At 55.8% G+C, this 17075-nt stretch overlaps 1 protein-coding gene across 1 annotated transcript; it reads right to left on the bottom strand.

Annotated features, from left to right (window-relative positions):
- Positions 1 to 229: 229 nt before the first annotated feature.
- Mdfi (MyoD family inhibitor) lies at positions 230 to 14815 on the bottom strand. Its single transcript, XM_052743990.1, has 4 exons — positions 14553 to 14815; positions 7817 to 7999; positions 4706 to 4933; positions 230 to 907 (listed from the first exon to the last, which is right to left on the bottom strand). The coding sequence occupies exons 1-4, from the start codon at positions 14626 to 14628 to the stop codon at positions 651 to 653; spliced, it is 744 nt and encodes a 247-aa protein (XP_052599950.1). The 5' UTR covers positions 14629 to 14815; the 3' UTR covers positions 230 to 650.
- Between the last annotated feature and the right edge of the window lie 2260 nt (positions 14816 to 17075).

The following is a 17075-nucleotide window of genomic DNA, read 5'->3' on the forward strand; positions in this document are numbered from 1 at the left end:
TACTTAGCAGCCCATCCAGGGCCCATACAAGGTGCCGGCAGGAAGGGTTTGCTTTTGAGCATTTACGTTCCCACACTTTGTCACAAGTCCCGAAGAAAGTGGAGACTGAACAAATATCTTTATTTACAGCAACGGATAGCACAGGCCCTCCCTCTACCCCACTTCCAGTCTTTTCCTTACTGTCTCCCCCCACCCATCTCCACCCCAAGCCCCACCCTCTTGGGTCGCTATAAGGGTTAGGCCCCTACAAGAGCCTAAATGAGCCGAGGAGGAGGGAAGGGGCCTGGCAGTGGGCCGGGCAGGTGTCTTTTCACATTTTCTGTCCTCCAAGCTGGGGTAGCAGAGGGAGGTGGGCACCTGGAGCAGAGAGGTAGAGAAGGACATGGGCCTCCCATCCACCCCCCACCCCTACCTTTCACAGTGTTCTGAGTCCTGGCAGCTAACTGGTCCTGTCCCACCAGGTTCTAGATGCCGTGTTCCTGGTCACCCATCAAGGAGAGCAGGCTTGTCTGATAAAGACCTGTCCCGTGGCTGAGATGGCTCCTCTGGCCATCCCACCTTCTCACATCTGGGTTGGGATTCTGGGGGGGGCCCTGGGGTCAGGGGAGGTGTCAGGATTTGTGTGACAGCTCTGGGGCTGCTCTGGGGCGTCAGGAGGAGAAGCAGAGTCCACAACACTCCATGCAGATCTCCAGGCAGTCTGCCGATTCGCAGCAGGCGTCCACGATGCCACAGTCCAGGTCACAGGGCAGGTCACAGTCCGCACACTCGCCGGAGCCACAGCAGCAGCAGCAGAGGCAGGAGTCCTCTGAGCTGCAGGAGCCACAGGTGGCGCAGTCCAGGACGAGGTTGCAGAGTGTCAGGAACTCACAGAACAGACACGACAGTATGCAGTGGACGCAGCAATCTGTGGGCAGTGGGTAGGCGAGTGAGAGGCGCGAGCAAGGGAGCCCCAACAGTCCGACAGAGCGGCTGAGCGCCTACAGTGTCACCCAGCTTCTGTGGTCCCCATTGCCTCGAGAAGCAAATGGCTAGTGTCTTTATAGGGACAGGAGTGGGGTTGGAGGAGCCCAGGCAGCCTGCACCGGGAGCCCCTGTTCTGACTTGCCCTCTGATTATGTATTTAACAAACTGGGGTGAAGAGGTGTTCTGGGCCCTGTTATAAGTGCTGTGCAGGAAGTACACTCGCCTAAGCCTCCTGTAACAACTCTATGAGGTGGGCTGTAATTAGCCTCATTCTACAGATGAAGAAACCGAGGTACAGAGATTAGCCACTTAAAGATATATCCAAAGGGCTGGGAATTCGGCTCAGTTAACAGAGTGATTGCCTAGCATGCGGGAGGCCCTGAGTTCAATTCCCCACACTGTGGAAACTAGGCATGGTGGTGCACACCTGTAATCCCAGTATTTGGGAGGCAGGAGCAGGAAGATCAGCAGTTCAGGGGCATCCTCAACTACTTGGTGAGTTTGAGGTCAGCCTGGGCTACATGAAACAAATAAACCACAATATGCAATCCAGAATTCTGCTCACCCCTCACTCATTAAGCTCCACACTCTGTCTTGGGCTATACCACAATATGTTGTCTGTCCCAGAGCCAGGAAGACCTTTAAAAATAGAGGCTGAAAAAATAAAACTGAACCAGAGGCTGTATCAGATCCCGCTCAGAGCATCGCGGACTCCTTATAGGGGGAAGCTTAGGTTCCTGGTGGTCCTCAGGCTGGTGAGCTGTCTTTCCTGACTGTTCCTGGTCACCTTCTACTCTGCTCCGTCCAAACTGACCTTCTGGTGGAACCCCGGCCAAGCACGGCCGAGCGGGTACCCCTCTCTCTGCCTGGAGTAGTCTCACTCCTTTCTCTCCTTATTTCTCCAGAAGCCATCTCTCCAGCAGGCTCCACTACCCCTGCCCAGTAGAAAGGAGAATTCTCCTCACCCTGGCACACCCCTCACCACCCTCTGGCACACTTCTCTCTTCCTAGCTCTCTCATTGCCCACTGCACAAAAGGCTTTGAGCAGATGGTCATCTCACCCTTGCTAGGTTGTGGTGGCTTGAAAGAAAAGGGCCCCCAATGGAGTGGCACTATTAGGAGGTGTGGCCCTGTTGGAGGAAGTGCGTCACTGTGAGGGCGGGCTTTGAGGTCTCTTTTGCTCAAGCTTCCCTCAGTGTAACTGTTCAGTCGATTTCCTGTTGCCTGCAAGATGTAGCACTCTCAGCTCCAGCACCGTGTCTGCCTGCACGCTGTCATGCTCCCCTTCATGATGATAATGGACTGAACCTCTGAAACTGTGAGCCACCCTCAACGAAATGTTTTCTTTGTAAGAGTTGCCGTGGTCATGGTGTCTCTTCACAGCAATAGTAAACCCTGACTAAGACACAGGTTCTGCCCGGGCAGTCACCCGGGTCTATCATGGTCACAGATGCGCCACATGTCAGTAGAATGCTTCCCCACGAAGTGCGGTCACACAGTCCCGAGTCCTATCCCAGCACCGTGTATACAGTTGTGGATGTGCGTGTCTGCAACCCCAGCTCGTGGCAGGTACAGGCAAGAGGATCAGGAGTTCAAGGTCATCGTCGGCTACACAGAGGATCTGAGGCCAGCTTGGGCTACACAAAGTGAACACAGAGGCATTCAGTTGAACTGGTGGACTGTAGCTCTCCCTGCTGAGTGCTGGGCAGGGAGCCCTCCTGAGGGCCAGGCCAGGGGACAGAACACCCAGCCCGACTCACCACAGCTACACTTTGCCCATTGATGCGATCCAGCATCCGGTATGGCAGTCAGGTCTTCTATCTATGCCCAAAATGGATCCAGTAGTTCTCTTCAAATGCAAATGCGGTAAATCACTGCAGTATTAAAATCCCTGGTCCATCCTAACCATCCCGTGTGTCAGCAGGTGGTCTTTGCATCCCTCAACATAATTGGTATCGTTAATAAAAACCTTCCCAGAGTCCCTGCCTCCTGGAGTCCCAGTCAGCCTGCCAAATGCCAAACACACCCTGTTCATGTTCCCTACCTGGATCCCTGTCTCAGCCTCTCACACTGGTGTGGCTGTTCCCACGCTAATACAATCTCTATACCTGCACCTGTCACGCGGATAATGATCCCATGTGTGCCCTTCTCCTGAGAGCCCACTGAGGGCATGGGCTAGGTAACAGGATGCAGGAGATGCCCAGAACCCACAGTTGTTATTATTATTTATTTTCTTGCACCCCTCGGAATTGAACCCAAGGCCTCGAACATGCTAGACAAGTGCTCTACCACCTAGCTGCACCTCCTCCCCACCTTCCCCAGAGCAAGTTCAGTGAATGGCTTCCTGTCATAAAATACTTTGGGCAGAATCTGCCCCAAGGGGTGAGAAGATTTCAGAATGCCTTACTTAACAGATTCGGGGGTGTGGTGGGAGGTGGGGAGGTAGGGGGGGCAGGGCCCACCCTAGAAAGACTGGCTCAGTGGTTAAGAGCATTTGCTGTTCTTGCAGAGGACCTGGGTTTGAGTCCATTCAGTTGGATTCCTAGCTTCCACATGGCGGCTCTCAACCAATTCGTAACTCCAGTTCCAGGGGATCTGACACCCTCTCTGGCCTCTGAGGGCACCAGGCACACCCATGGTGCACACACATCCGTGCAGGCAAAACTCATACACATAAAATAACAAATCTTAAAACAGCAACAACAAATGCACACATTGAATCCTGCTCGCAGGGGGTCAGGCCAGGGTCCCCCAACATGAGTAGGTGCCCCCACTTCCTCCCCCCCCCCCACCCGCACCTACAGCTCAGCATTATTTTATTCTCTCCTTTTGCTTTGACTAAACAGATGGTCCACTCCTAAAGCAATGTTTTTTCATTTTCTTTGGTGCTGGAGATGGAAAGCAGAGCCGTGTGCATGCTAAGCACGTGCCCCACAACCCCCTGGTGGAAATTTTCTGATTCTAGAAATAAAGTGGCTTAAGCTGGATCAGCCCAGGTGGCTACACTCTTTGTCAGAGAGCCTGAGAGAGTCGGGCTGGGACACTCACCGACAGGGTGTACTTTGCAAGGAGTACTAGGCTACTAGGACATCAAGAGCTCCTCTGAGCCAGGCTCTTGGACCCCTTGTATCAACCTTCCCCTTGGCTTCTGCCCAGCCTCTAGCTGTTTTTTCCCTGGGCCTCATGGATGATTCACTGGAGGCTGGATGTCTACCTTTTGATACACACATCCCACATACATGTGGAGGTCAGAGGTCAACTTGGAGGAGTCAGCATATCCACCATGTGGATACCAGGAAGCAAACTCAGGTCACATCAATCCTACTTCAGTCTCCGAGTGCTGGACAGTAGGGGTGCGGGCCACCACGCCTGGTTTATTGCTGCTTGAGACAGGGTCTTGTTATGTAGCCCAGGATGGCCTTGATTCTCCTGCCTCATCCTCCTAAGTGCTGAGCCAGTAGGCATGAAGCATTGCGTCCAGCTGAGCTAGGCATTTCTTTTTCTTTCTTTCTTTCTTTCTTTCTTTCTTTCTTTCTTTCTTTCTTTCTTTCTTTCCTTTTCTTTTTTTTTCTTTTCTCTCTTTTTTTTTTTTTGAGACAGGGTTTCTCTGTGTAACAGCTCTGGCTGACCTGGAACTCTTTGTAGACCAGGCTGGCCTCGAACTCACAGAACTATGCATTTCTTAAGCAGCAGCTGGTGATGCTGCCTGTCTGTGGCTGTGGGATGGCAGGGGTCTTACCTTCCTGTGCCTGCAGGGGGACCTGGGAAGCCGACCGAGGGCTGCCTTTGCTCTTCCTCCCAGCCTGGCTGCCCAGAGATGGGTGCGCCTGCAACTTCCGGTGGGCCTTGGGGCCTCCTGGAGCACCATTCCCCGCATGCCCAGCACTGCCCAGTTCTGAGGGGTGGTTGTGGCTGGAGCCATTTGGCAGTAGTGGGGTGCAGCCTAAGGGGTTCCCCTGAGGCTGGCCTGGAGAGATGGAGACAGAGAGTGATCACCCTCCAGTGACCGGTTTGAATCCTGCCTGCTTCATTCTTAGTTGCCTGTGTCCTTTACGTGGAGAAACTGAGGCCTAAGAAGCAGAAATGACTAACCCAGAGTGACTCGGTGGGACATTCGGAGACTGGGGCTCAGCTCCCAACTCCCACGGCAGTGCTCATCGCAGAGAAACCAAAACCAGAACCAAAGGTACAAAGCAGGGGTGCCTGGACCCCACCTTCTTACTCCACATGAAATCTGCTCTCTTGTTTTAGGCTCTGGGATCTGGGTTAGAACGCTGGGGTCGGGGAGACTCTGTTGGCTGGGGTTGCTTAGGATGGCAGTGAATCAGTTAACCGTCACCCCGGCCTGTGCCAAACCCCCAGCTGTTTTCGCCCTTGGTGCTGCTGGGTGACTTATTGGGAACATCTGTTTGGAAACACACGCTTGGCCCTGCACTCGAGGGCCCCTCACAGCAGCCCCTTTATTTTCTGCTTCTTGCCCTCAGCCCTGCGCAGTCCCATCCTGCCCTGCTGCTGTGGGCAGAGAGTGACGAAGGGGCTTCTGGGTCTAGGTGTGTGTGTGGGGGGGGGGGGTGGGGGGGTAGAAGAAGAGCTGGTGCGGAGAGGGACCTCCAGGAAGGCCGGTTACCCTCCTAGCCCAAGCAACCCGTTTTAGGAAGCTGAGCATGGGGATGCCCCCAAGCCCTCAGATGAGTACCAGTCACTGTCCCTTGAACACTCACTGTGTGCCAGTCACTGTCCCTTGAACACTCACTGTGTGCCAGTCACTGTCCCTTGAACACTCACTGTGTGCCGGTCTCTGTCCCTTGAACACTCACTGTGTGCTGGTCACTGTCCCCTTGAACACTCGCTGTGTGCCGGTTACTGTCCCTTGAACACTCACTGTGTGCCAGTCACTGTCCCTTGAACACTCACTGCGTGCCGGCCAGTCACTGTCCCTTGAACACTCACTGCATGCCGGCCAGTCTCTGTCCCTTGAACACTCACTGTGTGCCAACCAGTCTCTGTCCCTTGAACACTCACTGCGTGCCGGCCAGTCACTGTCCCCAATACTTGCTAATTGTTTTCTCGTGGAATCCTCTTTATAAGACTCCCCCTTCCCCAGTCTTTTGTAGCCAAAGCTGGACTCAAACCGGCTTTGTAGCTGACGATGATGACCTTGAACAGGAGTTCAAGTCCCTCATCCTCCTGTCTCCACTTCCGACGTGCTGGGATTACTGGTGTAGACCATCATGCCTGGACTACTATCTTTTTTCCTGATGAGGAAACAAAGTTCGGGAGGTGGAAAGTAAGTTTCCCAAGGTCACACAGCTGGTAAATCGCAGAAGTGGGATTGACTTGAGATACCTAGCTGGGCTCAGGACAGGCAAAGGGTGGGGCAGAGGCAGGGAACTGAGGGACTGAGGAAAACTGCCATACTTTTTTTTTTTTTTTGGTTTTTCGAGACAGGGTTTCTCTCTGTAGTTTTGGTGCCTGTCCTGGATCTTGCTCTGTAGACCAGGCTGGCCTCAAACTCAGAGAGATCCACCTGGCTCTGCCTCCCGAGTGCTGGGATTAAAGGTGTGTGCCACCACCGCCCAGCTCATACTTCTTATAAGAAGTAGCTAGTTAACACGTTTTGAGTAGGTATTAGGGGCGAGACAGTGTACTAAGATGCTTACATGAGTAATGTCTCTAAACATCACAAGCAATCTATTATTGGCACATTTCTCAGATGAAAAATCTTGAGGCCCAGCTGGGTCCTCACAGAAGATTCCACACCTAGGAAGTACAGAGAGGAGTCTGGAGTCTGGGAGGACACCACCAGTGACAAGCTGGGAAACAGAGGTGCCATGCTGGGGTGGGGGCAAACAGGAGCAAAGCCGCAGGAGTGGCCAGGCCTGAATCCTCCTGGCTCCGGAGCAGACTGGCCGAGCCTCTGGCCAGCTTCACTGTCCTGCTGCCTAAACATGGGCACAGTGGCCAGAGGGAGGGAGTCTGTGGTGAGCCCAGGGCCCTGGGAGGCACTGCAGACACAAAGCTCGCCTGTGGCCTCGGTTGTGGGGTGGCCAAGGGTGGGCGTGGTGTTGAGTCACAGCGCAAACACTCAAGGCCACAGACACAGGGGTGTCTGTCCCCCTCTCACCTGGGGCCCCTCCCTGTGGCCATGGCCGTGACCTCCTTTTCTCAAGTGTGTGTGTGCGCGCGCGCGCGCGTGTGCATGCAGAAGACGGAAGACACACTCTCAGGGGAGTCAAGAACCCTCCTTCCAGGCTGTCCGGCTTGGCCCCAGATGCCCTCGCTAGAGGTGCAGAAGGCATATTATTTATGCCAACAAAGCAGGTAGGCACAGCAGAGTGGGTCCAGGAGACTTGAGTGCCAGGCTTGTGTCCTGGTCTGGTCTGGGTCTGTGCCTCAGTTTCCCATCTATATAGAATAGGCTTGACAAAAGCTATGGCAATGCCTCTCTAGGAAAGCCCTCAAGCTCATTCAAAGACAGGAAATTTGCTTTGAGATGCTATCGCGGAAGGTCGCAGTTGTGTGTGCCTGGCTCCCAGGGCGCCATGGAGACCCCCGGCCAGGCCTGGAAAAAAGATGGATTTCGCTGCCTTCTTCCCAGAGCATCTGGGGCTTCTCTCTTTCCTTTGCACCCGGGTCCTGCCCTGAAGGGTACACTGCATCATGTTTCAGCTTCTTGTCCTGCCCAGCACACCAGTTCTCTCTCTCAGAGGCAAAGGGTGTTGCCTGGAGCCTGGCCTCTGACGGGGTTGAGAGTTTGCTGCACCTGTACTCCTGACGACACACCTGGTTTGGATTTCCTAGGGCAACCCTTGCAAGTAGCCACCCCAGACCCCTGTTCCCTGGGACTCACACGTCACAGCTTCTGTGAGAACATCGAGGTCAGTGCTGTTCAGAGCCTGGTGAGCCCCAAGACTGCTGTCTTGGGGCATGGAGGGTACCACCTCCTCCGGGGAGCCCTCTCCTGACGATGCTTCTGCAGGGTGAGTGGATCCTGCTGCTACCTCCAGCCCGGGGAGGAGGGACATGGTCTGGGCTAGAAAAAAAGCAGACGATGAAGGACTGTTTTCCTGGTGTCCTCCTGTGTGCCCAAGCCCAGGTCTGACCTACAGGCCAGAGCATTTCATGAGCTCCTTACTTCCGGTCCCTTCACGAATCACCCAGCTATCACCTTATCTGCTGTGGTGTTTGACCTTCAAATGAAAGTTCCTGAATCATAACTCACGTGTGTGCAAGGGCAGGTGGGCATGTAAGTGTCCATGGGGGAGTACACGTATGTGGCATCAGGACGAGGGGCCTATAGCATAAAGAGAAGCAGGTAGAGGAGGGGCCCACAGTCTAAGAAAAACAGACAGGCTGGTCAGCAATGGAGTCAAAGAGACGGCCGTGCAGACCGACGGGCTCTACAAGGTAGATGCTAAAAGGGAATTCAGGAGAGTGGGTGGGAAGGCAGAGCTGCTGAGACCTAGTAACAGGCTGTCTGGGACCAGCAAGGAAGTCACCGCGAGGAAGACAGACAAAGACTAGAAAGGGCCTGGGCACACCAGGGTGAGGAGCAGCTATGAGACGGGAAGAGGGCAGCTGTGGAGAAGCTGGGTCAGAGAGGGGATACTGGCATGGGGGAGGAGACAGAGAGCGACCTGGGGGTGAGGAGCAGGGAGGGGCCCCAGGCAGGAAGAGAGGCCAGGAGACAGGCAGGAGTGCTGGGGAAGAGGTGAGCCGCAGCCCGGTGTAATTAGAGTGCTCTGGGCAGGGTGGGCGGAATGAGGGAACGAGGCCACCGTCAAACCACAGCTCCCTCAGCAGCAGGACTAGGGCCCCGTGGGCTCCCAGGAAAGGACAGGGGATGGGAGGTGTCTGAGAGCCCACAACCTCAGTCTCTGGGTCTGGGGGTAAAGCTGGGGGCCACAGGGGTAAAGGCCGAGCTAGGATAATTTCGGGGGTGCAGCTGCCTTGCAGCAGACCCCAGGCTGTGCTGTGCGGCGGGATGGCAGTGGTCTCAGAGCATGGCCTCTCCACCTGTGCCTTCTCCATGCTGGGAGAAGGAAGAGGCAGGAGCAAGAGACTCTGAGACCAGACACCGATGGGCAGGGCTGTGGGGAGGCGGGCTACAGAGATGAAGCAGGGAGATGGAAGAAAGCAGCAGTGACGCCCTAGATAAGAGATCAGCATCCCATCCAGCAAGAGATGGAGAAATGGAGACAGGGTGGTCCTGCAAATGAAACAGGTTCCATTACAGAGAATGGAGACAAGATGTTCTCTCCCATAGATGTTCTCTGAGCTGTCTGCAGATCAGAGAGGGAGAGACGACAGCCATGGAGGAAGACGGACAGAGCCATCCATGAAGATGTGGGCACTTGGATCGGGAGGGGGGTCAGAAGCTGGAAGTAGGCCTAGGGGTGCTCCAGTGTCCAGCCACCTCACTGGCTGCTGAGCCTGAGGCCCTGTTAACAGCCCCTAGTTCCCCTTGGCCGCGCGGACGGAGATCCCAGAGGCCTATTGGGTAGCACAGAGGACTGCAGGCCTAAGTGGGCATGCTTCTGCCTGCCCAGGGCAGACCACGGGCCCCATCTGCAGATGGGAGCTGGGGCAGAGAGGAGGGGGTACAGGAGGCGTTTGTGGTAGATCTTTGCACAGCAAGATCTGACTCAAAAAAATAAAAAAATAAAGGTTGCAGTTCGGTGAGGAAGAGGGCTGGGAGTGTATTTCAGTATTTCAGTTAAGCACTTGTTTGACAAGAAAACAAGAACCATGGTTGCTACTTCCAGCACCTGCCAAAAACCCGAAACCCAAAAACAAAAACAAACAATGCGAGCTTTTTTACCCTGTGAGTGATGCCAAAGGGGAGTGGCATCACTTACTTATAATCCCAGCGCTTGAGAGATGCTGGCAAGAGGACCAAAACTTAAAGGCCAGCCTGGGCCACAAAGCAAGTTCAAGGCCAGCCTGGGCCTCATGAGACTAAGTCTTTAAAAAAATTTTTTAAGCTGGGCATTGGTAGCACACGCCTTTGATCCTAGCACTCAGGAGGCAGAGGCAGGAGGATCTCTGTGAGTTATAGGCCAGCCTGGTCTACAGAGTGAGATCCAGGACAGCCAGGGCAGTTAAACTGAGAAACATTGTCTCAAAACACAAACAAACAACAACAACAACAAACTTTAAAAGCCTGCTGGTGTGTGTGTGTGTGTGTGTGTGTGTGTGTGTGTGTGTGTGTGTGTGTGTCAGGAGGTACCCTGGAGAAGGCAGTATCCACTGAATCTTAAACAATCATTGTGGGTGAGGGTTCTGAGAAGAGCAATGGGAACCAAGACCCAGAGCCACCAGCTCGGTGGGCACGAGGGAGCACATGGCATTTGGTGTTACTGAGGCTGGGAGCCTGGAACAGCAGCTGGTCATTAAAGTCCCTCGGTTTCCCAGACTTTCTCCTGAGGTCACCAGAGTGCACAGTCCTGAAGAGACAGAGTCAAGATTCCTGCTCTGTTATCCGCCAGAGAAGAAGACAAGAAAGAGGGTTTGAGGAGATGGGAGTCCCCGTCTCTGTCCCTCTCACCCAAGTGGCTCTCCCTATAATCACTACAAGCTGGTGATCTTGAACCTGGATGGAACAAAAAAATTCTAGAGAGACCAGACCGTGGCCTGAGGAAGTTTGCCATTCAGGGACCACGTCAGTTCACGTCAATGTTCGGCCTGGACACGAGGGACAGACCTCCTGAAGCTAGGACAGTCACGGTGGGGGGCAGAGGAGGGACAAAGCAAGTGCTCAGAGACAGGCCATCAGAGCTGGAAGAAAAAGGCAGTCAGGATCTGGACCCCGAGGCGTGGGCTGGGAACAGCACTTGTAGGGCAGGTGGGACTGAAGAGCTGGGGCACAGGGGACAGGAGAGCCGGGCACAGGGGACAGGAGAGCCAGGCACAGGGGACAGGAGAGCCAGGGCACAGGTGGGACAGGAGAGCCGGGCACAGGGGACAGGAGAGCCGGGCACAGGGGACAGGAGAGCCGGGCACAGGGGACAGGAGAGCCAGGCACAGGGGACAGGAGAGCCGGGCACAGGGGACAGGAGAGCCAGGGTACAGGGGACAGAAGAGCCAGGGTACAGGGGACAGAAGAGCCAGGGCACAGGGGACAGGAGAGCCAGGGCACAGGGGACAGGAGAGTCAGGGTACAGGTGGGACAGGAGAGCGGGGCACAGGGGACAGAAGAGCCAGGGTACAGGTGGGACAGGAGAGCCGGGCACAGGTGGGTGGAGGGCTGGCAGATCAAGGGGCTAAAGAGCCGAGTTATCCTTCTGCAACCCAAAGACTCCACTGTCCCGCCATGGAGAAGAGAGTATCTCTCAGGAGAATCTCCTGACGTGTGGGTGAGAGAGAGGGCAGAAGAAAGGTGGAGTTGGGAAGGGCCAAGAGGGAACACCGTGGGCATGCATAAAGGACCCTGCTGAGGGCATCGATGGAGAGGGGCTGATGTCCCCAGCTGGGGTCTTAGCAGGTGCCATCTGGCCACCCAGCTCTACATCTCTCACCCACCTGACCAGAGTGACATCATTCTTTAATTTACAGTGACCTCAAACATGCTAGTGTCCGGCACCCCTGGTGAAATCCAGCCAGGAGTCACTCCAACCCATGCTCATCCCTAACGTGGGATCTGCGAGTCTCTCTCGAAAGGACTGGGAAGAACATATTTAAATCCACACGCCCCGCAGGAAAGTTGGGGAGACTCACTCCAGCAGCAGGGACCTTGTGGGCTCCCTCTGTCTGATATCCACCAGGTTGGGGCGTGGTTCTCCACCAGGAAGGAAGAGGAGAACCCCTTCCAGGTGGGATGGGTTCACTTCAAACCTGGCCAGTTCCCATGTTCTGGGGCTCCGAGTCCGGCCCCAGCATTGTCTTTGTGCACAGTGGGCCTGAGCTCCCTGCCCTTTGGGCTATGGCTGTCTCTGGAAAGAGAAGACCAGGACTTTAGGCCAGAGAGTGGTGGCTGAAACCTCACATTCACTCCCAGCATGACTAGACACTAGCGGCCTCTGTCACACATCTACAGTTAATGTACAAAGGTCTTGTGTTCCAGGCAGACTAGCCTGTCCAGGCCCCGGGGTCATCACAACAGTACCTGTGCTTACATAGTTCCTCATGGCCACACGGCCGCCCAACCTCCCTGGTCTGGCTGCAACCTCATCCCTTTCTCCAGAAAGCCTTCCCTGACACTTGTGATATCAGTCAGTCCTCCACACGGCCCCGTTACTGACAACTTGGCAATGAAGTGGCAGTTTCTCCTACAAACCGGACCCTTGTTCATCTCCTTCCCTTTTTTGGTGGTCAGTACGTACTCTGTATGTCTGGGGCTGAGTGTCGGAGTTCAGAATGCCCCAGGTTAGGGGAAGGAGGAAGAGGGGCCACATCAAGGATTACGGATGGCATCTGGCTCTGAAGCCCAAGGAGACCAGAGAAGGTGGACTATTTTGATGTCCATTTAGCAAATCCACTAGTCAGAGACCCAGGCCGCTAAGTGGAGGCCTGGCGAGGATCTGAGCTGCCGGTTATGTTCAATCCAGTTTTATTTTAGGTCCAAGGGCTCCAATTCTCAGGAAATTGAATTTAGAGCCATGGATAGAAATGTGACACTCCAGTGCTAGGCAGAAATCTTGTGGGTTAGGGAGCCAGGCTCTTGGGGCTCTCAGGAATGGGTGGGGAAGAGGCCAGGGGGAGAGTCAAGAGTGTGAGGACTTGGAAACCTGCCCTAACCACAACTGCCCTGAGTTCTCTGTGCCCCGTCCACATCTTGGATGCCTGAAAGAGGAGGCATGTCACACCCTGGTTGTCCTGCCAGCAGCTTTCACTCTGGGGACAGTGCTGTGGCCTCCTGTCCTGTGGGCACACAGGGAGCATGGGGGGTTCTGGTCTCAGGATCAGGCATCTGTGGGGTTTTGGCTGCATCTCCTGCGGTTTGGGCTTCCTGGGTAGCAGGCAGAACAGTACAGAACGGGACAAGTGTTACAAAAGCCACATTGTCTGGCCCAGTTCAGGCTGGGGAGGGGGCTTGCTGAGACACTGGGGGCCTCAGATTACAGCCCAGGACTAAGGTTTCCCAGCAGCTCCCCCTGGACTTTGCAGCCTGTTTCGAGCGCACTTTGATCCCGTCCTCTGCTATTGGGTGGAGAGCACGTCAGAAAGGAGAGGGGGTCTGGAAAGAGATATCAGAGGAGAGAGCAGAGAAAATGAAGGAAGAAAGAATGGAAAAGTGGGGGTGGGAGAGAGGCCAAGAGAGAGAGAGAAAGTTCCCAGACACAAAGGCCTCCCAGCCGCCTGCTCCCCACTGTCCTTCCAAGCTGAAGGAGCCTAGTCCTTGGAAGAGCATATTCCCCAGAATTCTAAGCCCTAAGTCAAGGGCTCTACCAGAACAGGGACTTAGGGCTGGCAAAGACAGAGTAGACACTCGTCTCCATTGGCCAGACATCCCTCAGTGTTTGGAGATCCTCCACCTCCGCAGTTGTGAGGGGCCTGCCAGGTAGACAGGCAGCTGAGACCACTCCCCAAACAGACACACCAGCAAGAGGGGCCAGGTTGGGGGTGGGGCGTGGGAGGTGGGGGTGGAGACTGAGGCCAGAGAAGGGGAAAGGACTTGTCTAGGACCATGAGGGGAGTTTGAGGTCCAGGCTTGGATCTTCATTACTGACACAGTTGGAGGAAAGGGAGAGGTTAGTTTGGGTGGGAGGAAGGCAGGGCTTCTGACTGAGCCAAAACAGGGGTTTCAGTCAGAAAATCTGGGCCTACACTTTTGCACCCCACCCCTCAACCCCAACTCTGACCGAATCTGGACTTCCATAGAGCCGCCCTTAAGAGAAAGCTCTAGCCTGTGAGGACAAGGCACTGGGAAGCTAGGTTGGGAGGTCTCCACACACCCTTCCTTAGTCTGTAGGGTCGGGGAGAATCAGGGTAGTTTAGCCTCTGAGGTGGGGGAAGGGGCGTTGTAGACTCTGTGTGTGTGTGTGTGTGTGTGTGTGTGTGTGTGTGTGCCACGCTGGGGAGAGATTGGGCGGAGGGAGCCGCAGCTAGCAAGGAGGGAAGGGGCCAGGTTTGTAGCCACTAGTTGCTGGAACAAAAGTTTTCAAAAAGCGCTCGAACTATACTCTGCTTAGTTTGGGGGAAGGGAGCCACAGACACCGCCCCCCCCCTCCCGCCACACACCCCGCCTAAGGCCCTCATAAATATTTACACACTGGGCAGAAATGGTTGGGACACAAATCCCAATATTATGGGCAGACACCACGGAGTGTGTGTGTGTGTGTGTGTGTGTGTGTGTGTGTGTGTGTGTGTGTGTGTGTGTGTAGCTGGGGCTGGGGGGAGTTGGAGCCAACTCCGCTCAGCCATGGCTGCCTGCTCCGGCCCGGCCTCCTCACCCTAGCCCTCTACTCCCTTCAACTCCCCTTAGACCGGGTCCCCAACACTCAGACTTCTCATCCCTACTCCCACCCAAGCTCCTGGGAGCTATCCGCCTGTGTCTCCGCTAGAGAACTAGCAACCCCACCCCCGAAAAACCCTCTTAGCCTTCCACCCCACTGCGGTCCATCTTCGCTTTCCATTCCCGCTCCTACCTGGGTCCAGGGCAGCGCTGGGGACTCCATGGGGCGCGTCGCAGAGAGGAAGGCACTGACCGCTCACCTGGGACATCGGCCCGGGACCTGGAGAAAACAGCGCTCAGCGGGCGGGGCGGGCCTCCCCCGAGTGTGCGTGGGGAACCGGGGACTGGCTGGGGTGCCCTAGCACAGACGCGTGCAAGCTGTGCTCCCAGGCAGGTCACCGCGTGGACCCCGCCATGCGACACCTGGGTGTCGCCCGCGCCCCCTCCCCGCTCACTCGCTCTTGGCTCCCATTCCAGCGCCAGCTCGCACCCACCGATCGCCCCTTCCTTCTTCCTTCTCTCGCTCCAGCCCCCTCGCTCCTCCCCTCTTCCCTGGCCCACCCTGTCCCCGCCCCCTCCTCGCTGTCTCTGCCTCCCCCCTGCCCCCCACGCATCCCCTCCCCCTTGCGGGGCTCGGCGCTGCCAGGGCAGGACACGTCTGTCCGCGGGGCGTCCGAGGCCCGAGCCCCCACAGGAAGCCAGCTCGTCTGGTTTCCTCCCCTCGCTCAGAGCCAGGGGCTCCAGTCTCCCCAGATCTCCGCCTCCTCAGGCCGGGAGAACCTCGCCGGTTGCACAAGGAGCCGCGTGTGTTCCTCTGGTTTTAAACTTTGCAAAAGTTTTCAGAATACCAAAAGAAAGAAGTCACAATCACCCCGGGACAATGGTCTGAATAGTAGTAGCCCTCAAATCGCGTTGTCCCAAAGAGCAACCTAGTTCCTCTGGTGCTCTTTGTTCACGTCCTCGATTTCCACTTGGAAGCTGGGTGCCTGGAGTTTGGGGTCCAGCCCGCCAGAAACTGGACCTCCGGTTTCTGGTGTCTCACCAGTCGCCCCCCCCCTACTCCGTTCCGTCCCATAGCAGCCAGAAGCATCCCCAGTGCCCTGCCATCCCCGTTCCAGGCTGGCACCCCAACTTTCAAACACGAGGATGAGTGTAGAAGGAGGTAAGGAGAGGTCAGTTTGTTGGCCCGGCTGGGATTGTAAACTCTGATGGTGGGGAGGAGCTGTCACCAATCAGGGTGTGTGTGTGTGTGTGTGTGTGTGTGTGTGTGTGGGTGTGTGGTGTGTGTGTGTGGGGGGGGGTGTCCGGAGACTCCCAGAGTGACTCCAGAACCCGATTCCGAGAGTTTGTTGGCAGCCAGGTGGGGTGATCCTCAGTAGGAAACCCCTCTGGGACCCACACTGGACCTGAGCTGCCCCAAGCCCGGCGTCTGAGTCGGTACCACCAGGGCTAATTAGGGAGGCGGCGGCGCCAGGCCACCTCCTCCCAGCCCGCGTTACAGCCAGAGGGAAGCTGGGGCGCCAGGGATGGGCCTTCCCCACCGTTGCCTCCCAGCCCTCGAAGTCACTACTTACAGCTCTTGTAGGTCTTCTGGGCGCCGTCGGGGCCAGGACCCGCGTGGCCCCCACGGCGCCCGCAGAGCCCTCACCACCCTCAGCCTCGTCCGTCCCGGCGATGGGCTGGAGCTACTGCTCTAAGGAAGGAGGCGGGACGGGAGGGGGTCCCGCCCTGGATGCCGGGATGCTCGCCGCGGAGGGCTTGGTTCGGCTCCCAGAGCCCTCCGAGATCAGGCTGCTGTCTGGAGGAGAGCTTGGGTGCACTCCTTCTTCCTGGTACGGGCTGAGTCACCGCGACGCGCCCGCGGCTTGGAGGGCTTGGCGGCTGCTGCATTCTTCCCGGCTTACCTGAGTCGGTAGGCTGGGCCTCACCTGCCTTCAAAAGCAGCTCCAGTCTCCTGCTGGCCTCAGCGTCCCACCTTTAAGTTTTTCTGTTTCAGATCAGGGCCCCTGGAACTAAGCCTCATTGTTTCCAAGTCGTCTGTGAGTTGTCAGAAGTCCGTGTTTACTTCTGTGTAGCTGCAGAGCACCTTTACCTCAGCCACACTGGTTACACAGGTGTGCCCCCTTTGAGGACTCAGCACGCAGGGTACTTTTCTTGCTGCTGAGGCAGCTTTCATGTAGTCCAGGTTGGCCACAAACTCCTGTGTAGCCAGTGATGACCCTGAACTTCATACCCTTCTGCTCCTACTTCCCAAGTGCCCTGATTACAGGTCACCATAGCCGGCTTCTTCTAGGGATGGGTTTCCTGAATGTTGGGCAAGCGCTCCTCCAATCGAGCTATGTCCCCACCGTGAACTTTCTGGTATGCTACCATATTTGAATAAAACGCATTTCGGTGAGGGCAGATCTGGGTGAGACGGTCCACTTGTGTAGCCAGGCGGGCCTGAAACTCCCGATGCCCAGCTGCAGCGTCCTAAGTATTGGGATTACAGGTGAGCACCACCACCCCCGTCTTCACAGAGTTATTATTATTGTATTGTTTCTGAGACAGGGTCTCACTATGTTGCCATGGCTGGACTGGAACTCACTGTGTAGACCAGGCTACCCCTCAAACATTTGCTTTGCCTCCAAGGGCTGGGATTAAAGGTGTGTGTCACCAGGGCCAGCTATTCAGCTATTCCTAGTCTTTTTTGGATTATCATATACAATAATGACTC

This window comes from Peromyscus californicus, unplaced genomic scaffold (genome assembly GCF_007827085.1).
Source record: "Peromyscus californicus insignis strain IS unplaced genomic scaffold, ASM782708v3 Scaffold_19__1_contigs__length_69161282, whole genome shotgun sequence".
Classification (NCBI taxonomy): Eukaryota; Metazoa; Chordata; class Mammalia; order Rodentia; family Cricetidae; genus Peromyscus; species Peromyscus californicus.

Bases quoted from the DNA above. Each gene is read 5' to 3' on its own strand.
- Mdfi (XM_052743990.1), bottom strand. From the start codon at position 14,628: ATGTCCCAGGTGAGCGGTCAGTGCCTTCCTCTCTGCGACGCGCCCCAT. The intron at 8,000-14,552 runs GTAGGAGCGGGA...CTTTTTTTCTAG, and splicing joins CAGCGCTGCCCTGGACCCAG to CCCAGACCATGTCCCTCCTC. The intron at 908-4,705 runs GTAAGACCCCTG...CACTGCCCACAG, and splicing joins CCCCCTGCAGGCACAGGAAG to ATTGCTGCGTCCACTGCATA.